Source organism: Medicago sativa, chromosome 7 (assembly GCF_051527215.1).
Source record: "Medicago sativa cultivar Bolivia chromosome 7, Bolivia_mono, whole genome shotgun sequence".
Classification (NCBI taxonomy): Eukaryota; Viridiplantae; Streptophyta; class Magnoliopsida; order Fabales; family Fabaceae; genus Medicago; species Medicago sativa.
The window spans coordinates 100,737,263-100,760,148 of record NC_140755.1 but is presented as its reverse complement, the minus strand read 5'-3'; the positions used below and the strand labels follow the sequence as shown (position 1 = coordinate 100,760,148).

Below are 22,886 nucleotides of genomic sequence, written 5' to 3'. Positions count from 1 at the left end.
TGTTATTTTCCTGATAATTTTGTAGGTTGGTCTTTAAGGGAATAGTTTTATTAGTAACTGAGTGTTTTCTTTACTATGGTGTGTTTATTGATCTATTGTGAAATTTCATCATAGCATTTAAGATTAAATGAAAAATCATTCTTTGTAGGTAAAATCCTCTGTTTGACTGTATAGGAAGGAGCTGAGTATAGTTTTGAGTGTTATAGAGGAAGGAGCTGAGTATAGTTTTGAGTGTTATAGAGCAGCTATTGTGTTTTTTGAGTGTATGGGAAGGATGTTTCAGGTGAAGCTAGCAGATTCATTTAAAGATGTGATGCAACGTTCAATAATTCTTCTTCAACCCTATGTCATTTTTTTGATTGTTTCATGTATATTTTCTTTTGTAAGTAAAAGAATTTTAAAAAACACAACTCATCAGCTTTTTAGTTCCTTTCTTCTTCTGTTTTCTCTAAATTATTTCCATGGTTGCAGATTCAAAGCTCCCACAAATTAAGAGTAGTCGAATCATTCTTCGCTATTCTCAGTTTATCTCAATCTTCAAAGCTTGAGATGATTCAGTTGTTAAAAAACCGGAGGTGTTGAATGTTCAGGTATTCCCAAAATTGTTCATCTTTTCACTTTCACCTTCTTCTCCATTTCGGTGACGATTCAATTTCGTCGGTTGAGGTAAGAATGGAATGGAACGTGTTACATCAGTGTTAGGTACCCGTACTCCCTTTCTCACTATTTTCCTCTCATTAGCAAATCTCTGCCACCACCTTACCTTTTTGAAACATTATCCTTTAACTCAATTTAATTTTGAATACCTCTTCCATTAAGTCATAACTTTTCTCAAAGGTTCTTCAATCCTAAAAAATTCCCATGTGACGAGTCTTACCGGTCTTGAGTGTTATTGGTCTCCTTGCTTCTTTTTTTTTTAATCATATTTGCAACATTTGATGATTTTTATTATATACTTTTGAAGTTTTCTATTGTTTTCCTTCTGAATTACATGTAAGAAGATATGTTTTAGGCAGAAGCTTGATTGAATGACTTTTATTTGTGCAGCAAAAATCGTCGTAGATAGACCAGCTATAGAGGATCATTGTGTCTCAATATTTGCAATTGAGACACAATGAATATATGCACCTTTCGTTTAGATGTATGCCTCTTTGATGAAGGATTAATCCTACCTCCTTATTTTAGGTGAGCCATGACAATATCAAGTTTACAAATCTATTTTCAATTGCAAATATTGTTATATTTTACTCATTTTTAATAAAGAGTTAAATTTTGAAACATAATTAAAAAATGTATTAATGCTGCCTTATTGACTAATCACAATTGCTCAATATATATATATATATATATATATATATATATATATATATATATATATATATATATATATATCCACTTTTACAAACTGGAAGGATGATTCGACCATACAGGTGGGGTTTTGGAATGTGTGAAGGATCAGTTGAATGTATTATGTTATAAAATAAAATAGTAGCATGATTCTCTGGATAACCAGTCACTTAATTGTTGATCCTGTTTAATATAGTCATTTTTTGATGCGTAGCTTCAATTGGGATATGTTGGGCGTGATTTTCATTTGTACACTTTACAGATACATAACTCTCTTCTCTATCAATGATTTATTAGTTGGGATTATTCCAATGATGATTTTCTTTTTTCTTTTCATCAATGTTGTTTAGAATAAATGATGATAGGCTGAATTTTATGTTCATCAATTATTTCTGTTAGTGTATCTCTTTGTTTATGTCATGCCTAATTCCACATGATTTTACTCTCGCATCCATGAAATAGAAAGTAAAATACCATTTTTTTTATTGCATATGCATCTTTGTTTTTGTTCATAAACGATTTCCTTTTCAAGTTTGCGGTATCCATTTTCCGGTTTCATTGCCTATTTGGATTCATGGACTAGAGAAGGATACTCGAAGGTGATGATTGTTGTATTTTTTTTTTTTTATAACCATGTTTTCCTTTTATTGTGATTCAACATTTTTTGGTTAAATGTCATACATGCGATATTGTTTCTCCTATGTTCGTTCTCTGAAGTTTGTAGATAACATAAAGTTTGAAGGAAGATGGGGTATTGAAAGAAAGAATAGCTCAAAGTTACCTGTTGATATTTTTTTCTATCATATTTTAAATATCTGACGTCAAAATTATTTGATTTATTCTTTTATAGGGGAAACTGGTACTTTTAAATATATCAAATTTCAAAATGTTCGTAGGTTTGTGACTTTGGTAAAGTGCCTTCTATTTTTATTATCCTGTTGGCGGGAGTAGTGCTAATTCATGTTAATTACTTGACCAGCCTGGGTATTTATTGAGGATAACCCGACTAATTCTGAGATCACGAAAGTTCATATGATTCTGCTGATTGAATCAATGTAAGTTATAAACTATCAGCTCTATTATGTTTCCTTTCTCTGCTGCAACTTTTTGTTTCCCGCTATTGTATAGAAAGGACTATTAACTATTATACCATGGTAATACTTGCATCTATAGCTTTGTCCCTATGGTGAATATTCTGTTATGTTTCCTCTTCAAGCTGAATATTCTGTATGGTTACCTGTGGTGTAATGCAAATATTCTGTTTTTTTGTTTTGTTTTGGTGATATGTAGTTGTTCATGGCAAACAAGAATTTCCAGCTCATATTTCAGTGGTTTCAAATGCCCCAACTGATTTTGAACATGAAGAATGGCTACGAGGATTGCATATTTTCTCATGTCGTTTTAAATGCATTGTATACAAAGTTAAGAGATGACTTGAAGTAGCTCATCATAGATTCAAGAATTTCTTCTGACTTTCATTGGTTGATACTGAGCATAGGTTGATGTATTTATTGGTACCTATTGATTCACCAAGGAGAACTTATATGACCTGTTCCGGATGGATTCAACGACTACTTTGTAAATGGCAGACTATGTTTGCATTCATGGCCTCAACCACTGATTAGTCTAACCCAAAGTTATGATGGAATGACATTTGTTTAATCCAGTTTTTAGAGGATTCAAATACATGTATATTATTAGTACATAATTCTCTTGGTGATAAAGGAACAGTAAAGTTAAATGTAGTATTCAAATTTCTTATGTATCATCCACCAAACAACCCGAAGTTATGTAATATCAGTTGCTATGTTACAAGCGGAGATTGACAATGGACATTTTTAAGGATATCAAATATGATATTTTGCTAGACCAAATCTCCATTTTTTGTATGATAACTCCTAATGAAAAAGAAATTGAATGAGTTATTGTGCTTTTTGGATTATTATATCTCCGTGAGATACATTAACTTTTATTTAATGGAAGTTCCAAATATACAAAATTCTTAAATAAGGGTACCAATTTTTTTTTTAATGGTAAAATAGGGATACCAAAATTGCAATTATTATTTTTTTTTACAATATTATAATTTTAATTAATTTCAACTTATTTTAGTATAGGACTATAAACAATCTTCAATAGTAAAAAAGTTTAAACAATTTTTCTTATTGTAGAAATATTGACATCATAGTCTTTAAAGAAATTTTTGAAATTTTTAGAGATGAGAAACTGCGAATATAATCGTAATTGTTATTATAACATAAATATTTTAAGTTGGTACGAAATATATAATTTTGCTTTGAACTATTATATTTTCAATGTATATGACCCGTGTGGCAGCACAGGTAGATGGTCTAGTAAATAAATATAGTTTGTTACAACATGAAAATGTAAAATATCTATACATATAATTTTAATAAAAATCAAAACAATTTTAATCAAAATTGCATTAAAAATATTACTCGTAATTTATACACATTAATACATACTATATTTCTACCAGCGTCCAGACGGGCACAAACACGGGAACGTTGTGCCCGTCTATCTGCACTTTGTAACGCCCTCCTTTTATTTAATTATTTTTATTAAGTTAGAATCTATTTATGTGATTTATTTATATATATGAAGTGTTAGTATTTTATTATGTGACATTATTCTATTATTTATTAGAATATGATAATTATTATTAGTGTAAGTAGAATTGGAGGTTAGAATAGAAAGAAGAATAAGTTATTGGGCATAAATAGATTTAGGAAGAGTGATTAGTATTATAAATAAGGAAGCTTAGGTTAGAAAGAGTTTTTACGTTAAACCGCTTTTTGGAGAAAGAGGAGAAAGAGGAGAACTCAGAGAGAGAACCCTAGGAACGAAGAACGCTGCTTTTGATTTCAGAAAAATAATTTAAGGTAAGGGTGAGACTATCTTTCACTAATATTAAGTCTGTAGATCATTAGATTGCATCTAACGTGTTTTAGGATGAGTTTTGTAAGATTATGAGAATTAGGGTTTGAGTGAGAATTGATGATTAGGTGATGAAAAACCGTTGAATTGATGTAAGGGGGGAGTTTTATTCATTGTAAGGATTGTATGAACATATGAGTAGTTAAGGGCTTGTTTTCTTTTCATTGATAATATATTTGCTCTAAACTGAGATACTTTATTTTTAAGGTGATTTTATTATAGGGATGATTATTATAATGAAAATTATTTCTACTATATTCTTTTTAAATGTGTTTGAAATAATAAATTTTAATTGATGAATTATTTGACTATGTGTAGTTGATGAGTTGTTTAACGAAGTGTAATTAGTGAATTATTTGATTAAGTGTAATTTGTGTTATTTGAAGTTGTGTGAATTAAAGATGTGTTATATAAAGATGTGTTATTTGAAGTTGTGTGATTTAAAGATGCGTTATATAAAGATGTGATATATATGAGTTGTTATATGTTGCACTTGTTGCTGTTGCTGTTGTTGACCATTAATGTCATAAAGTTGTAAGTGTCGGTCTAAGTTGTAAAGTCGTAATAAGTTGTCCAAATTATTGGAATCATATAAGTTGTTCAAGAAGTTCAAGTTGTAAGATGTTAAGATGTCGAGTCGAAGTTGTTAAGATGTTGAGTCCATGCATACTCATTCAAGTTGAGGGCTTGATGCCCTGGAGCTTTTGCTCAACCACGACGGTGGAGCTTTTGCTCAACCAGAGACGAGGGCTCATACCCTAGGAACTTTTGCTCAATAGTGACGAGGGCTTATGCCCTAGATTGGTACCACATGCATTTGCATTTTCATGATGATTCAAGATGGTTTAAGACATTAAGAGTTGCATAGTCGAGTCTAGATGCATTGTCAAGTCAAGTTGCTAAGTTGTGATGTTTTAACGAATTACTTTGTGATACCTTTTAATATGATGATATGTGACGATGATTGTGACTGCTATATGATGATACATTGCTAAGATGAAATGATGATGTCTATGTATTTGATTATAATTGTTAAATTATAAGATGTTTATATTATTAAATGTAATTTATGATTTATGAGCTTAATATTATTGTTTGAGAAATCTCACCCCTTCTGCTTGAAAATGTTGCTCTTCGTATGAGTAACTTGCAGGTAATCAAGATTAGGCGTGGTCGTGAGTGGACTCCTCACAGTGTGTCTTTAGGTGCTCTGATACGTAACGGGATGAGAGTTTTAACATTGTTTCTATTCCTTACGTATTGTTTTATGAGATTTTATAATAAAGATGTTGGACTGAACTAGTTATTATGTTTTAGACTATTTATGAGACTTTTATGATGAGGCCTTAATGCCAAAGACTATTTATGATGTTGAAATATTTCCGCTGCGAGATTTAAAAGATTATGTTGTTATATTTTTGAAGGATAAATTATTATTTATTCCATTTACGATTTTTAAGAAATGTGTAGCATTCCGTTTAAAGTTGAATTACTCTGATTTTTAATTATAAAATTTTTACGTTGGAAAAACGGGGTGTTACACACTTTTTATTGTGTTAATACGTATAGATTACTTTATGAAATTTTGATTAAAATTATATATATATATATATATATATATATATATATATATATATATATATAGATATTTTGCACTTTTATATTGTAACAAATTATATTTATCTCTGTAACAAAAAAAAAACTATATTTATCTCTTTCAATGATATCAACAACATACAGATATAAATTCGTATCTTTTTTAATGACATTGATAAAATAACATTCTTTAGTCAATTTTGTTTAAAAGAAATACATGGTTTTGAGATGACTTTTTCATCTCCAATTATATTCTTAAACAAATTTGTCTATAAAATTGTTATATTGTTAATGTTATTTTAAGAATTTAGATTATATTTGTTTTCTTAAGGAATTATGTTTGTTATATTTGTTATCTGTTATATCTATTTGAAAGATTTTTGGCTAATATCTATACATATAAGTATAGTTTGTTACACCATGAAAGTATAAAATATCTATTATCTATCTATACCAATAATTTTAATCAAGATAATAAATGATATTATACACCACGAAAGTATAAAAAATCTATTATCTATCTATACCAATAATTTTAATCAAAATAAATTTAATCAAAATTTCAAAAAAAAACTATTGTTTGTGGTTTATACACATTAGCGTAATAAGAAGACGGACACAGAGTGTCCGTCAAAACGCTAGTCAAAATAATACTAATCAAAATCGTATAAAACCGTATAAAATATGATTTATGCCAGAGAGTATTATTTTCATTAGAAACAACTTATTATATTTCCCCTTTTCAAAATGAAAAATAACTTACTATATTTACCAAAAAAAAGAGAGTTTAGTAGTAGTGGATTGACCGTCCAATACAATTTTATACACAACTAATAAAAATATTGAGAATCGCCACATCAATTAATATTTTTAATTTAACTATGTGTATAAAGTTGTCTTGACCATGAACCCACGTCATTAAACTCACCGTGTTTAAAAAACACAATATTTATATATTTATTTTCTTAACCAATCTACAAAAAACACTCTTTTTAACTTTTTCCAAATCAAATTAAACTAAACTTAATCGAAAGAAATTAGATTTAATTTTTTGGTGGCATTTCACATGGGAAGGTACAATCCCTTCCCACCATGGGAAGATTTTTTTTAAGCCATTAGATCAAACAAAGAACACAGTCCTATCATACATCCTCAACACTAGATTCTATTGTCACCATCTTCCACTATCATCTCTCTCATCATCACCACCTCCCTGTCATCAACACAACACCACCCAGATTCATCATCAACTCCATTTTAAGTTTCAATTAAATAATTAATAATGTTCTTTTATATACCATTGCATCAATTTCCTCTTCACCTTTATTAATCATGTGACATAAGTAATGAGTCCTCTGCAAAATTTTAGAGGATAATCAAGGTTTAAAAAACTAGAAAAAATAAAAACAGACTCCCTTGATCTATGTGAAAATTCCTTCAAAAAAATAAAAAACTCTATGTTACAATCATAAGATTTTTCCATGATTGAAAAATCTTTAATGCACCCATAAAAAGAGTAATGAGTCCTCTGCAAAATTTTAGAGGATAATCAAGATTTTTTTTTTTTTTGCGCTACTAACTTATTGTTAACACTTTTTTGTGTTTGAAGAATTGGGAAATTTTAACATTTTTGGCAGAAACAACAGAGAATTCAAAATAAAAACTAATTTCAAGAAATCTGGAAAACATACGTTCTGGAAAATCAAAATCATATATTCTTCCATATCTCCTTCTCTGGAAAATCCAATCCAATTTGTGAACAAATCAAAACGAGAACAGAGGGACGGGTGGTACTGAAGGGGATGATGGTGGTTGCAGGACGGCGTCGGCGGATAACGGTAAAAGGGTCGTGGAAGGGAGATAGGTTTTGATATGGGTTGTTGAAACGGGTCGGGGAAGCTTTGAAAATGGGTATGGCGCCGATAAGGTGGTTGTGGTTGGATGACGGCGCTCTATGGGTGGTGACCTGGGTTGTGGCAATGGACGATACTCCATGTCTTCTTCTCTGAACAAATTTGTAAAGAAAATCAAAATCTGAACAAATCTAATCCAATTTGTGAACAAATGGAAACAAGAACGTAGGCGGTACTCTAAAGGATGGTCGACGGCGAGAGGGATGGTGGTGGTTGCAGGACGGCGGCATGGTGGACAACGATCTTGGATATATTACAGGTTGTTTGATGTTGGTGGTGGGAGGATGGTGGTTGTGGAGGGAGGAAGGAGAGAGAGGGTGGTGGAAGGGTAAAAGAAATAATCTAGTGTTATAGGTGTATGAAAAGATTATGTTCTCATATTAATCTAATGACTTAAATAAATCTTCCCATGGTGGGAAGGGATTGTAGCTTCCCATGTGAAATGCCACCTAATTTTTTCAATATTTAGATTAGATAGATTTGATTTCACATTTATCTTTTTTTTTTTTTTTTTTTTTGGTTTTGTTACGTTTCACATTTATCTAATCTCCCATCTCCATTCAAAAGATTTATAACCCAATAAAATAAAAATTTCTGTGAGTGAAACAAATCATAGAAATTTATTCACTACTGTCGTGTAGAACAACAAAACACAGAGATCTATCGACTTGGTCGCTGACGAAACCGCAAACGCATTCATATATCATCGTCGACACCGTACGCCGCCGCAATCACCACTCTCCACGTTTGTTTGATCTCAAATTCAGTTTCTAGCACCTTTTGTTCTCTCTGTGACTTTGAGTCTGGGAGAGTGCTGTTTTCTCTTCTCGATCATAGGTCCTATCGCCAAATCAACGATTCACCATCTGCATCTCCGATCCGAACTCGGTGAATCTCAATTTCAACTTCTTCATCCTTTTTATCGATCTGTTACACTTGTAATTGTGTAACCTGATACTAATTGTTATCATAACCCTAATGATTACGTATGCATATGAATCTGGTCACAAGTTAATTCAATTCTCTGTTTTATTTTGATTCTTATTACTACACGTGTTGTTTTTTCATGTATTGCATTGTTATTTACCAATTTTAACTTGTGCACACTAAGCTATTCTAAGTTTAGTTGAGTGAGGAATAGTGATCAAAAGTGTTTTGGATTTATTTGAGTTATTGTGATAATTATGTTGATTGAAACTGTGCTTTGAACTCTGAATTCTAGTGCATTTTGTTGATTACTGTTTGTCTTTTAACAGGCTTGGTGATGAAACAAGTGTTTTGATAATTGAAAAATAGTTTGATTTGGATTGTTCTGTAATCTATCTATGGGGACTGAAAATCCAACTCGTCCAAACTTCCCTTCAAGACCTACTTCCTCGCCTTTTGCTGCTGCTCCCGCTGCTGCACAGACTATGACACCTTTTTCAACCACGGGTCCTGTGGCTGGATCAGAGCCTCCTTCTTTCCGACCTACTACTCCTGCACCTCCCCAAGCCCCCACACCGTTTTCATCGTCCGGACCTGCTGTTAGACCAGGGGCGCCAAGTTTTAGACCTACACCACCGGGCAGGTTTAATGATCCATCAGTGCCTCCTCCTCCTCCCCCATCGTCCAATGTCCCGCCAATGCCAACTGCTGGAGTTTTTCAGCAGTTTCCAGCACCACCCTTTTCGTCGACAGTTCAGCCTCCTCTTACACGGCCTCCACCCTTGGGACAACCATCAATTCACCAACATGCAAGTCAACCACCTCCCTTTCCCCCATCTATTCCACCTCAACCGCAGATGCCTTATGTTCAAATGGGGTCTCCACCTATGGGTTCAAATGTTCCTCCTCCTCAATTTCAGTCATCTGTTCCTGGATATGCCCGTATGCAGCCTGGTGCGGAAATTCAAGCTCCACCTATGCATTCCTCTATTCATGCAAATCAAGGAAATTACGGACCTCCACCACCTGCAGCATCATCTCCTTTTTTACCTCATCAAGGAGGCTATGCTTCATCACTCCCAGTGGGTACTCCAATAGGTATCCAGCCAACACAGCAACCAGGATATGTTCCCCCTACTGGCGCCATTCAGGGCTTGACAGAAGACTTCAGTTCGCTCACAATGCAAACTCGTCCTGGCACATTGGATCCACTATTTGATGCTAAAGAACTTCCAAGGCCGTTGGATGGTGATGTGGAACCAAAGAATTTGGCTGAGATTTATCCCATGAATTGTGATCCCAGATATCTGCGATTCACTACCAGTGCAATTCCAAGCTCCCAGTCCTTAGCTTCAAGGTGGCATCTGCCTCTTGGAGCAGTTGTATGTCCACTTGCTGAATCTCCGGATGGGGTTAGTGCCTCTTTTTACCTGTTGGATGAGCAGTAATGTAGTGGTCATCTTATTTACCTTTGTTCACTGTTCATTGTTTTCAGGACGAGGTGCCTATAATTAGTTTTGCTCCAGCTAGTGTTGTACGCTGTAGAAGATGCCGCACATACGTGAATCCTTATGTGACTTTTACAGAAGCTGGAAGAAAGTTCCGGTGCAATGTATGCACCTTGCTTAATGATGGTACTTCTTACTCCCATAGCTTTGTTTTTTGCCTTTTAACTGATCATTATGGAAGAAAATGGCAGCAATCAAGACTCAAACCACTTTAGACAAGATTTTCATAGAGGCTCTGAAAATTCAACAATTTCTGTATCATTGCATTCTATTGGATAAGCCCAAAAGGGCACTTGATAAAAGAATGCAGATACTTAGTTTATTTAACTATATTATGTGGATTATAGTTCAGTGTTATGTCATGGAAGCTAAACTTGTTCTCTGACTTTTCTGACTCTGTATATTCATGTAACTTGTGCTTTACTTAAGATGTTAATCTATTGAGTTTTATGTGCAGTTCCTAGTGAATATTATGCACAGTTAGATGCCACCGGAAAAAGAGTTGATTTGAATCAACGACCCGAGCTTACAAAGGGTACTGTAGAATTTGTTGCCCCTGCTGAGTATATGGTGCGGCCTCCTATGCCCCCAGTATACTTCTTCCTCATTGACGTTTCCATATCTGCTGTTAGAAGTGGCATGATTGAGGTAAGCACCTCACTTCTGGCTCAATTTATAGCTTGTACTGCATACCCAATCTCAGCCATTACAGTTTTCACGTTTTTTCATGAAAAAATAAATGATTTTTTTCTTTCTGTTGTGCAATGTATGGACTTATTTTTGTCGGGAGTTAAAAATTCATGAACCTTATAGATACATGTTTGATAAAATCTGGTTTTAGTGACCATAAACAAGAGTCACATGAGTTGTTATGTTTTTATGCATCTTGTCTCTGACTAGTTCAATTAGAGAAGAAAGTGGTCTGTGTACCAAATTACTCATCAATATGGTTTTCTTTTCATGGAACTTTTATACATATCTCTTAGGTGATTTTAATTATTCAAAACTCCTCCATTCTTTAAGTAATTTAATGATAGCTGGAACTCATAATTATTGGCGTATCTTATGTATGTCTTTGAGGGTTGCATTGCATATTATGCTTTTCCAGCGTGTTTGTGTAGTTTTTGTGGAAAAACTTTTAGAATACATGTTTTATTGGGGATTATTTACCAAAAGTAATTTTCCAGGAAGAGTTATGCTTATTTATTGCATATACAAATTTGTACCAGTATCCCTAAAATTCAAAACTCATAAGTGAAATTTTCTCAAAGTAACAGTTACTTCTTGGTAAACAACTTTTTCTTGCCAACTCTTAAGTTATGGAATGCATTTTGTATTTGGAGTTACACAATAACTTATTTATCCCAACTATTTTGAAGGTGTTGGGCATATGTTGTCTTGATTTCTGATGTTATTGTTCTTAATTCAGGTTGCGGCCCAAACAATCAAGTCCTGTTTAGATGAGCTGCCTGGCTATCCACGAACACAAATAGGGTTTGCAACTTTTGACAGCACTATACATTTTTATAACATGAAGGTTTGTTCTTTGTAGTACTATTAGCATAGCCATAGTGCATTACCGCTGTCAATGTGTCTATGCTTCCCTCTTATTTGGCCTTGATTTGTACTAATCATTCTATGTATCATGCTATTGCAGTCAACCTTGGCTCAGCCACAGATGTTGGTAGTCTCAGATCTGGATGACATATTTATTCCACTGCCAGACGATCTTCTTGTTAATTTATCCGAGTCAAGAAGTGTGGTGGAAGCCTTCCTAGATAGTTTGCCAACTATGTTTCAAGATAATGTTAATCTGGAATCAGCTTTCGGTCCTGCTCTTAAGGCTGCTTTCATGGTTATGGTATTGTTTATATATTTAACTTCTATTGTGATTCATCGTTATGGTATTGTGTATATAATTAACTTCTACAACAACAACAACAACCAAGCCTTATCCCACTAAGTGGGGTCGGCTACATGGATCAAATGACGCCATAGTGTTCTATCAAAAACCATATTTGGATCCAACTCATTGACCTCTAAATCTTTTCTAATGGTTTCTCGAATGGTTTTCTTAGGTCTTCCTCTACCTCTTTTAACCTCACTCTCCTCCATTTGATCTACTCTTCTTACAACGGCATCTACGGGTCTTCTCTCTACATGTCCAAACCATCTAAGCCTATTCTCTACCAACTTTTCTACTAATGGTGTCATTCCTAATCCTATCCTGTCTAGTCTTACCACTCATCCAACGCAACATCCTCATCTCTGCCACACTTACTTTACTCTCGTGTTGGCTCTTAACTGCCCAACACTCCGTACCATACAGCATTGCCGGTCTGACTGTTGTCTGATAGAACTTTCCTTTCAGCTTAAGTGGTACTTTCTTATCGCACAAAACACGTGAGGCTCTTCTCCATTTCAACCACCCAGCTTGAATACGATGATTTACATCTGCTTCTATTTCGCCGTCATTTTGTACTATGGACCCAAGATATTTAAACCGTGTAACTTGAGGTATGATATGATCTCCAACTTTCACCTCCAAGGTAGACCCACTTCTCCTTTTGCTGAAGTTATATTCCATATACTCCGTCTTGCTTCTACTCAGGCGGAAACCATACGCTTCTAAGGCTTGCCTCCAGGTCTCTAGCCTCCCATTTAACTCCTCCCTTGACTCACCAAGCAAGACTACATCATCTGCAAAAAGCATACATCTCGGTGCTAACTCTTGGATGTGTTCCGTCAGTACATCCAAAACTAAAGTGAAAAGATAAGGACTTAGGGTTGACCCTTGGTGCAATGAACTTCTATGGTGATTTTTTAAAACATAATTTCCTTTGCTAGTTTTACCCCCATAATAAGTAGTGAACTTGATACATTTGATATAAATTGCTATTAATTGAACCAGAGTTGTGTATATTAGTTTAATAGATTGGTTTTATTGATAGTCTAATAGTTTAATTGGATCATGGTTATGGTATTGATATAAGCTCTACAAGGGGATATTGAGTGTTGCAATTGCAGACCTAGTTTTATTGATAGGCAAAGCTTTAACAATAGCTGAAAGATATATTGGCGTGTGCTTTAATTTTTTTAAAAAACAATGCAGATCTGTTGCTTCCAGATTTAAAATCTATAAAGCATTGTGGTAGGAATTGTTTGACCCTGTTACCTGTACTAGTTGTTTCACATCTCTTTGGGATTGTGATAGGAAATTCTGTCTTATTTAGGATGGAATAACAGACCTGATTTGAAATTGGAAGTCCAACATGTAGAATTGTCATATTCGCACACTGCCTTTTTTCCTTTTATCTTATTGCAAATTAGAATTAGACAGCTCGATATTTAAGCTTTGGTACACTGGCAAAGTTAGTTCGAGAAATGCGGTAGGTATTATTGTTGAGAAGGAGAGGAAGGATGTTGTGGATGTAATGAGGATAGGAGATCATATTATGACCCTAAAATTTGTAGTGGAACAAGACACTTTTAATGTTATTAGTGCTTACGCACCTCAGGTAGGGTTAAAACACCTTAAATTTAAGTTCTGAGAGGATTTAGAAAACTTTATTTAGGATATACCACTAGTTGAAAAGTTGTTTTCTAGAAGGGGATCAAAATGGGCATGTAGGGAGTGTATCAAGATAAATGCAAAGGCTAAATCCATCCTAGATTTTTTGTTGTCTTTTGATTAATACTTGCTTTAGGAAAAGGGAGGAACATCTTATCACATACAAGAGTGAGGTGACATGCTCTCAGATAGATTGCTCTCTTATTAGGAAATCGAACTGAAAGATTTGTTTGGACTCTAAAGTCGTACCAGGAGAGAGCTTGGCTATTAAACATAGATTATTGGTTATGGATGTAAGAGTTAAGAGGGGAGCAAAGAGAAGAAGTCACAACGGGGATCCTCGAATCAAGTGGTGGCATTTGAAGGGTGAAGAACAAAGGATTTTCCAACACAAGATTTAGAGGGAGGATTCAGGCAGCCACAAGAAAGTGCAAATTATATGTGGGACCAGATGGTACATGTGATTAGAAAAGTAGCAAAAGAAACTTTGGGAGAATCAAAATGTTTTGGACCCGGGTGTAAAGAATCTTGGTGGTGAAACGAAAGTGTTCGAAGTAAGGTTCGAATCAAAAGGGAATGCTTTAAAGCTTGGTCCAAGTGTAAAAAATATCAACACTTGGGAAAATTATAATGAAGCTAAGAAAGAGACCAAGAAGGCGGTGAGATAACGAAGCTAAGATAGAGACCAAGAACGCAGTGAGCGAAGCAAGAACTCAAGCTTTTGAAGGGTTATACCAATCCTTCGGCACCAAGGAGGGAGAAAAAATTATATATAGGCTTGCTAAGGGGTGGGAAAGAAAGATAGGAGACTTGGATCAAGTGAAGTGTATAAAGGATGAAGAATGTAGAGTTTTGGTTCATGAAAAAGATTTAAAGGATAGATGGACTTACTACGACGTGTGATAGAGCGAAATTGGACGGATAAGAAAGACTTGCACTTAGTTTGCATTGATCTGGAGAAGGCGTATGGTAGAGTATCTAGAGAGATTTTGGTGTAAACTAGACTTAGGTGGTTTCGGCATGCAGAGTGAAGACTTGTAGATTCTGTAGTAAGGAGAGTAGATCAGATGGAGGGTAGTTGAATCACTAGAGGCTGAAGAATACCTTGAAAAACTATTAGAGAAATTATTAAGATCTAGAGATTAATGAGTTGGATAAAAATATGGTATATGATAGAACATTATGGCGTTGTTTGATCCATGTCGTCGACCCCACTTGTTGGATAAGGCTTGGTTGTTGTTGTTATTGTCCTTTTGCGAATTATGGAAAGTCTGCCCTCGGTTGTTTCGTTACAAGTAATATCTTTTGTGTATTTTGTATTTAATAGAGTATATAAATTTTTGATATTCTGTAGCATTTAAATCACTTAGTGAATGTGTCTGTTGGGAATAGACAACTGTAGTTAGCTGAAACAGTTAATTAGCTTGACAATTAGTCTGAGTGGGATCAAAATTGTATAAATAATTGGAGCGGAGGAAGAGTGAGGGGTGATTCTGAGGGAGGAGATGCATTCCATCATACTTACGTGATCTATGTTCTTATTATCATGTTGATAGTGATGCTGGTCATAAGACATTCTTTTTCTAGTGAAGGTTGTCTCTCAACCCTAATCCAGTTCTGTCAATAAACAAGTTTACTTGTGTTAAAACAACCAAGTGTGTGCTGAAACTTTCAATATTCTAAGATTTAATACCTTGCTGAATTCCAAGTTCCAATGTGGTGATGGAGCTTTGCTCAGAAAGTCACTTAATAAATTAGATAAACCATAGATAAACCAAGTTGCACTCCTTGCATAATGGGGTGATATGTGGCTATCTAAACTTAAGAGAACACTATCTACCTTGAATTTGTTGACTTTTGAGTGCATTTTTTCTTGTGCATTTGACAATTTCATTTTCTTATGCATTACTCTGTTATGGTCTTTCCATGCTTCTGCAGAGTCAACTTGGAGGGAAATTGTTAATTTTTCAAAATACACTTCCATCTCTTGGTGTTGGTCGCTTGAAATTACGGGGAGACGATTCACGTGTTTATGGGACAGATAAAGAACATGGACTGAGACTGCCCGAAGATCCATTTTATAAGCAGATGGCTGCTGAGTTTTCTAAGTACCAAATCTCAGTAAATGTGTATGCATTCAGTGATAAGTACACTGACATAGCCTCCTTAGGTATTTTATTTTCCTTCAATTTCTATGTATTTTATTTTCCTTCAATTTCTATGTATTTCGTCATGCCATTCTATTGTTAAACCTGTTACTCTTGATTAGAATCTGGAAGATTGATATATTTGATGATTCTTCAGTTGTGGCATTGTTTTATGATGACTTAATAACATGAGTTTATGGGCTTCAACTATGATTTGATTATAAACTGATACTCTAACTCATGGATCTATTTGACTATGAACTGGTCTGTAGATGCTCAAAAAGAATTCACCAGTTATGTGTTGATTGTAGTAGTTATATCTGTAAACAATCAATGTATCCCCGTGTCCCGATGTAATTCTGTCAGCATTTGCGGTCTTCTAAGCATATAGTCTTGTGTGCTGATGATCTTATACTTGAAGTAAATTAATTTTTTTTTTCCTGTCTGTGTAGGAACTCTGGCAAAGTACACTGCTGGCCAAGTGTATTACTATCCAGCTTTCCAATCAGCCATTCATGGGGAGAAATTGAGTCATGAATTAAGGAGAGACCTCACCAGAGAGACTGCATGGGAAGCTGTAATGCGTATCAGATGTGCAAAAGGTTTGCGCATTCATTTTATGTTGGAAATACTTAGCTTCCTTTCCTCCTTTTTTTTACATGCAATGTCTATATACAACTTAGCATATATAAGAACAACATACACTCATACACATATAGTAGATGATTGTTGCCTGTGTTTTTAGGCGTTCGTTTCACAACTTATCATGGAAACTTCATGCTAAGGTCCACGGATTTGTTGGCACTTCCAGCTGTAGATTGTGATAAGGCCTTCGCCATGCAGTTATCACTTGAAGAGACATTATTGACAACTCAGACTATTTACTTTCAAGTTGCATTGCTGTATCCTTTCTTCAAGAATTCTTAAGATGAAATCTAATATACTCATGAGCTTTATTGGTAATGATAAAGTTTATATATATATATATATGATATTAATTTTCAAAAAGGAAAACAGAGTGTAATTCTTAGAGAATCAGATTTATTTTCAAAGGTAGTTTGTACTTTTGAATCATTCCTGAAAATTACATTTTTTCTTTTATTTAAAAAAATAGTTTTTTTTTTTTTTTTTTTGTCCCGTGACCATAGCTCTGCAGGGGCCGGGGTTCGAACCCCGGACTCCCCACTTATTCACCTTATAAGGTGAATTCTAGCCACTAGGCTACCTGACCAAAAAAAAAAATAGTTTTTTTTTTTTTTTTTTTACTATTGACCTATTGGCCAACATATATTCAAATAAACAACAATACACACAAGGAGGGGGAAGTGTGGAGACTCGGGATCGAACCCGGGGTTCCACATAAAATGTCCTCACAGTCAAACCACTGGGCTGTAACAACGGGGACATTTAAAAAAAAAAAATAGCCGTATTTATTCTTTTTTATTTGTAGGCCAGTCTGCTATTTATACTTTTTTTCTTCATAATACATCGAGCTCATCTTTATCATGCTTTGTTTTTACTATTTCTCTTCTCCTTTTAAACAATTGTATGAATGTCTACCATGCTTGATATTCAGTTAAGTTCAGTAACTCAGGATGATTAGTATGCAAATTCTTTTAAATCCGATGTATCCCTAACAACAAAATAGTTATACTGCATCTTGTGGAGAAAGGCGTATCAGAGTACACACAATGGCAGTGCCAGTAGTTACAGACTTGGCAGATATCTATCGCCTGGCTGATACTGGTGCAGTTGTCTCTCTATTTTGTAGGCTAGGTAAGATAAACCAAACTTCTGGACTTATATTCCAATCTGGTTGTTTCTATCTTCTTATACAGTTCTTATTTGCAGCAATTGAGAAAACATCGTCCCAAAAACTGGAAGATGCACGGAATGTTGTGCAACTAAGAATTGTGAAAGCCCTCAAGGAGTATCGAAATCTTTATGCTGTGCAACATCGCTTGGCCAACAGGATGATATATCCAGAGTCTTTAAAGCTCCTAATGTTGTATGGATTAGCTCTTTGTAAATCAACGGCTCTACGTGGAGGGTATGGCGATGTTTCATTGGATGATCGATGTGCAGCAGGACATACAGTGATGACTCTACCGATAAAAAAATTGTTGAAACTTCTCTATCCTAGCTTGATTCGACTTGATGAATATCTTCTGAAGGTATGTTTTACCCGCCCTTGATAGTATATACCAATAATAGGGATAAACTGTCTGATTTATTTTTGTTTGTGTTGTAGCCATCCATACAAGCTGATGACTTAAAAAGTATCGAGAGAAGGTTACCTTTGACTGGGGAGAGCTTAGACTCTAGGGGACTTTATTTATTTGATGATGGCTTCCGGTTTATTATATGGTTTGGTAGGGTGATTTCACCTGATATAGCAAAGAATTTACTCGGTGCAGACTTCGCGGCAGAATTATCAAAGGTATTGTTTATTCATTCTGTACAAACCTAGGTTCATAATAGGTTTATTTTTCTACGCAGAGGAGAGAGGGTGATCGAGAATAAGAGTTTATTATAGGCTGTTGTCATGTTCAAATTTATCTTGGTTACTTTTTGGCTCTTAATTAGAAAAACTCATCATATATTTTATTCTTGTTTTGTATTCTAGTGTATATACTACTGTTGAATGATAAATAATTGTCACAAAGATCTTGCTTGCCAATTTTTATTCTTGTTTTCCATAGTTGAATTCAAAGTATATTATATTATGGAGTTTTTTACGTACACAGTAAGTGAAACACTTCTACAGTCTCATCTAATCGGAGCTCACATTTTTACCATGTCATATTAAAATAATTTAATTAAAAAGGAAAAACTAAAACAATTTGAATTATTCCTTGCAAGTCGTTCAACAATTTGAATTATCTCTACTTGTTGTTCTCACACTGCTGGATGAACAACCGTTGGGAAGTGATAGACAAGAAAAAAATCATTTGAATTGACAATTTTGTAATTTGAAAACTCCTCGTTGTTCCTCCTTTACTTGTCTATAACAACAACCAAGCCTTATCCCACTAAGTAGGGTCGGTTTTCTCCTTTGTTTGTTTAGTTGAACAAAATTTGAAATTCATCTGTTGCTGTGTTGTTTCTTTTAACAGGCTACTCTCCATGAGCATAATAATGAAATGTCAAGGAGGCTGATGAGGGTACTTGAAAAATTAAGAAATGATGATCGTGCATATTACCAGCTCTGCCACCTTGTGAGGCAAGGTGAGCAGCCCAAAGAAGGATTCCTCCTCCTTACAAACCTTGTTGAGGACCAGATGGGTGGTAACAATGGGTACGTTGATTGGATGCTACAGATATCCCGACAAGTGCAACACTCATAATATATATAGGTACGGATTGTAATATTCTGAACACCTTGTCGCGTGTTTGACTAGAAAACTGTGGCAAGTTCTTTGAACTTTCTGTTTTAGTGATTTGAAGGCAGGGTTTGGGTTCTAGCTTAGGAAGGTAGGGTTTGTGTATGATTTTTTGTTTGAATGTTCTATATATATAGTGATAATGATCTGAACATAATCATATATTTATAAACCGATTCCCTTTTGACAGATTCTTCCCCATGCGATAAGCAGAGTTTTGTCAGACTTGTTATCTGTTTCATAAGCGAGGACCAATTCTTTCTGCTTCGGGAATAGGTTGAATCTAGCCTTTAGGGTGCTTGGATTCTTGACATGGCTAATTGGTTGTGACTCCTAAGAAGGAAGCTTCTAAGAGACTGTTGGTTCAACCTTGAATGTGTCAATTAGATGAACTCTACCATAGTGATTGAATTAAAATGCGCTTTCTTGTCGTTCAGTCCTCGATAGAAGGAAAAGAAGTAAAGAGAGAAAATTTTCCCTGTATTTTTCCTTGTGAGATAAGTTTGTCTCGTTTTCTTTTATTGTCAGCTTATGGGTATTCATTCATTTTGTAGAAAAAGAAAATATACAGAAAGAAGATATGACACGTCCAAATCAGTCTGCGAAATATTTAATTTTGTTTTGTGACGATTGTTATGTATTTTGATTTTGATTGATATTAGTGGTGAAACTTTTTTTCTTCCTGATTACGGCTCGTGTTTATCCACAATCTTATTGTGTTTTCCAAATTCTCCACAATCTTATTGTGTTCTCCAAATTCTTTATTCTTACTACCGTTTAGATGCGGACTGTTTATCCGCTCTTTTTATTGTGTTAATGTGTGTAATTACTGAACAATATTTTTTATGAAATTAGTTTGACCATGAACAATATTTTTATGAAATTAGTTTGTTTTTGATTAAAATTATACGTATAGATAGATGTTTGTGATTTCAAATTATAACATGCTTATCATTTTAAATTACACCAACAATATAACAAATAAAATATAAAATTTTATCTTTCTTCAATGACATCAATAATATCATATTATAAAAAAAATTATTTAAGGGTAAAACTGGAATAATAAATAATCTAACCTATATCTCTTATTCTTTTTATACATTGTTATAGTTAATATTGTTAATGTTTTAGGAGCTTGTTACTATTTTATGAGATTTAATTATTTTTTTAATTAATAATTTAAATAATATTATAAAAAAGATAAAATAGTAAAGAAAAAAGATAAAATAGGTTTTAATGAAGGGTAAAATTCAAAAGCGAAAAAGTAAATCCAAATCCATGTATTTTTTTTTTACAATACTTCAATCTTTAAATATAAGACCCTTTTGAAAAAAACATGAGAATTAAGAAAGTTGATTGTTGAATTAATTTTGTTGACAATTGCTATTATTTTACAAGTTTAACCTTTAAGAGGGATAATTAGTTAATGTTTTCATGGAGTATATATAATGCAGAAAAATATATAGCATAAATAGGGATATAATGGTAAGAAAATAACGAAAATGCTAACGAGTGTAGTTATGACTTTTAGATGTGTTTGACTTGTATTTTCAAAACAAAATTTATTTTTGTGCATTCCTTAAATAATGTCTTTAGAACACTTGTTAGCAAGAAGAACCATGAAATAATTAATCCACGTTAATTAAAGACAAAGGTAGTATACTTGCTTCCTGCCTGTTATGGAATGGCCCCCTCCCAGGTTGCATGGGGTATGTGTATATCGGGAAGAATTTTTTATTTTATTTTTTTAAACAGGGAAGAAGTTATTTTTGTTTACTTGGTTTTTTGAGAGTTAAATTTGTCGTTTTTTTGGTGGTGGTCGGAGTTGGGTTTGAACCCCGGACCTTGTATATATTATGCATTGTCCGTACCAACTGAGCTAAGCCATGAAGACAGTTAAATTTGTCGTTAATACATTGATCAAATTTTGGAAATATTTTATTTTTAATTTCCCATTTGTAATGTTTTAAATTTGGAAAATTCTTTGGTACACTAAAGTTTTGTTTGGCATCAATATTATGTAGGCAAAATTCATTTAAAATTGGAAAATGCTAACCACGGTCTCCGGGACACCGTTTAAGGACCACAAAATAGTAAATATTTATAAAAATGTCTGTATTCAATGCATTGAAAATTAAAATATTTAACTTTTTCAAGGAATAATTACTTGATTTGGAATCATTAAAGCATGTTTCGAAGACACTTGTTAGCAAGAGCAAAAATTTAAATGTACTTCAAAATAATTAGGAAAATGAAGGCTTCAAAATAATTAAAATAATGAAATTTTGGAGTTTTTAATTGAGATACAAATTAATTATGAATTTTTAAAAAAATTGATAATTATAGGTAACGAAAAAATTCAACATTTATGTCACTTTTCCGGAATTTATATCTACATAATGAAATATGAGATAAAAATATATGAAAAATCTCCATTAACAAAGTTAGAATTTGTGTGTGTTTTTGTTTTACATTATCATTTTTCAGACTTCGCGTATATTTTTAACGAGCTGAAATGGAATATATTATAACAACGAAAGTGCACAACCCGGTACAAGGTGTGTCAAAGCACATAAAGTTAATTACAATAGCAAAAGCAACCGAACTCAAAAAAGAAGCAAAAGGAAGCGGAGAAGAAAAACTACATAGTGAAACCCATGCATGGTAAAAGGTTCAGCCAGGATGATAATCAAAATCAAAATTAGGATTCTTTGTCTTTAATTATAAAAAAGATAGCAACATAACTTTATCGAACAATGTATGCAGCTGAAATTCTTTGTTAACGAAGATGTTGTTATTCCTTTCCTTATAGATTCTCTAAACACAGAGTCAAATCAAATTGTAATTTTGGCATTTACTAGTTGAGCTAGGACTTCTAGACAAAAATAAAATAAAAATTATTCACCTAAAATATCTTAAACACTCAACATTTAATAATTAAATTCGTTTATTTTGATTTTTCTGCGAAAACAGGACCACGTGGTGCAACTATGAATTTATATTGTATTACGAAATAATGGTTCATCAGCGGGGATAGCTCAGTTGGGAGAGCGTCAGACTGAAGATCTGAAGGTCGCGTGTTCGATCCACGCTCACCGCATAACTATTTTTTTCCACGCTCACCGCATAACCATTTTTTTATGCATGCAGTTGAGTATTATGCGGTCGGAATTGTGTCATTGATCAAAAAGCAATTGCATAAGCTCAGTATTATGTTGATGCTTTGGACTACTATGCAAACCAGTTTATTTGATGTTTGGTTGCTTAATTCATAACTAGACTTTCTGCTGAAAATATTACTCCCTCTGACCTTATTTTAAGCTAAAGCCATGATAATTTCTTGACCTCAAATATAAGTAAAAGTCATCAAATTGAATTCTATCCAATGGTTTTTATGAAATTCGTATCAATTTCTTAACAACCATTGAACCATAAATAAATTAACCTTTTTTTTTGTTATTTGCCTTTTGTTTGTGTTTCCTCTTCACCGTACATAGGCTTATTCAATCACTCGATCCCTTAACTTAATTGAT

General features: G+C 33.7%; 1 protein-coding gene, 1 long non-coding RNA gene and 1 other non-coding gene across 3 annotated transcripts; all 3 read left to right on the top strand.

Annotated features, from left to right (window-relative positions):
• The first annotated feature begins 1,102 nt into the window (after positions 1-1,102).
• Positions 1,103-3,214, top strand: LOC146911262 (uncharacterized). The gene is made up of 2 exons (XR_015017728.1): positions 1,103-1,185; positions 2,198-3,214. It is a non-coding gene; the product is annotated as an uncharacterized LOC146911262 (long non-coding RNA).
• Positions 3,215-8,426: 5,212 nt separating this feature from the next.
• ERMO2 (Sec23/Sec24 protein transport family protein) lies at positions 8,427-20,039 on the top strand. Its single transcript, XM_085723441.1, has 14 exons — positions 8,427-8,702; positions 9,071-10,153; positions 10,237-10,375; positions 10,707-10,897; positions 11,679-11,786; positions 11,907-12,110; positions 15,759-15,990; positions 16,420-16,569; positions 16,713-16,869; positions 17,616-17,743; positions 17,819-18,141; positions 18,219-18,407; positions 19,084-19,323; positions 19,541-20,039. Exons 2-13 carry the CDS (start codon positions 9,140-9,142, stop codon positions 19,312-19,314), a joined length of 3,066 nt encoding a protein of 1,021 aa, XP_085579567.1. The 5' UTR covers positions 8,427-8,702; positions 9,071-9,139; the 3' UTR covers positions 19,315-19,323; positions 19,541-20,039.
• A 2,341-nt stretch (positions 20,040-22,380) lies between these two features.
• On the top strand, positions 22,381-22,453 carry TRNAF-GAA (transfer RNA phenylalanine (anticodon GAA)). The gene has a single exon. It is a non-coding gene; the product is annotated as a tRNA-Phe (tRNA).
• The last annotated feature ends 433 nt before the right edge of the window (positions 22,454-22,886 follow it).

Bases quoted from the DNA above. Each gene is read 5' to 3' on its own strand.
- ERMO2 (XM_085723441.1), top strand. From the start codon at position 9,140: ATGGGGACTGAAAATCCAACTCGTCCAAACTTCCCTTCAAGACCTACT. The intron at 10,376-10,706 runs GTACTTCTTACT...TTTTATGTGCAG, and splicing joins ATGCACCTTGCTTAATGATG to TTCCTAGTGAATATTATGCA. The intron at 16,870-17,615 runs GTATCCTTTCTT...ACAACAAAATAG, and splicing joins TACTTTCAAGTTGCATTGCT to TTATACTGCATCTTGTGGAG.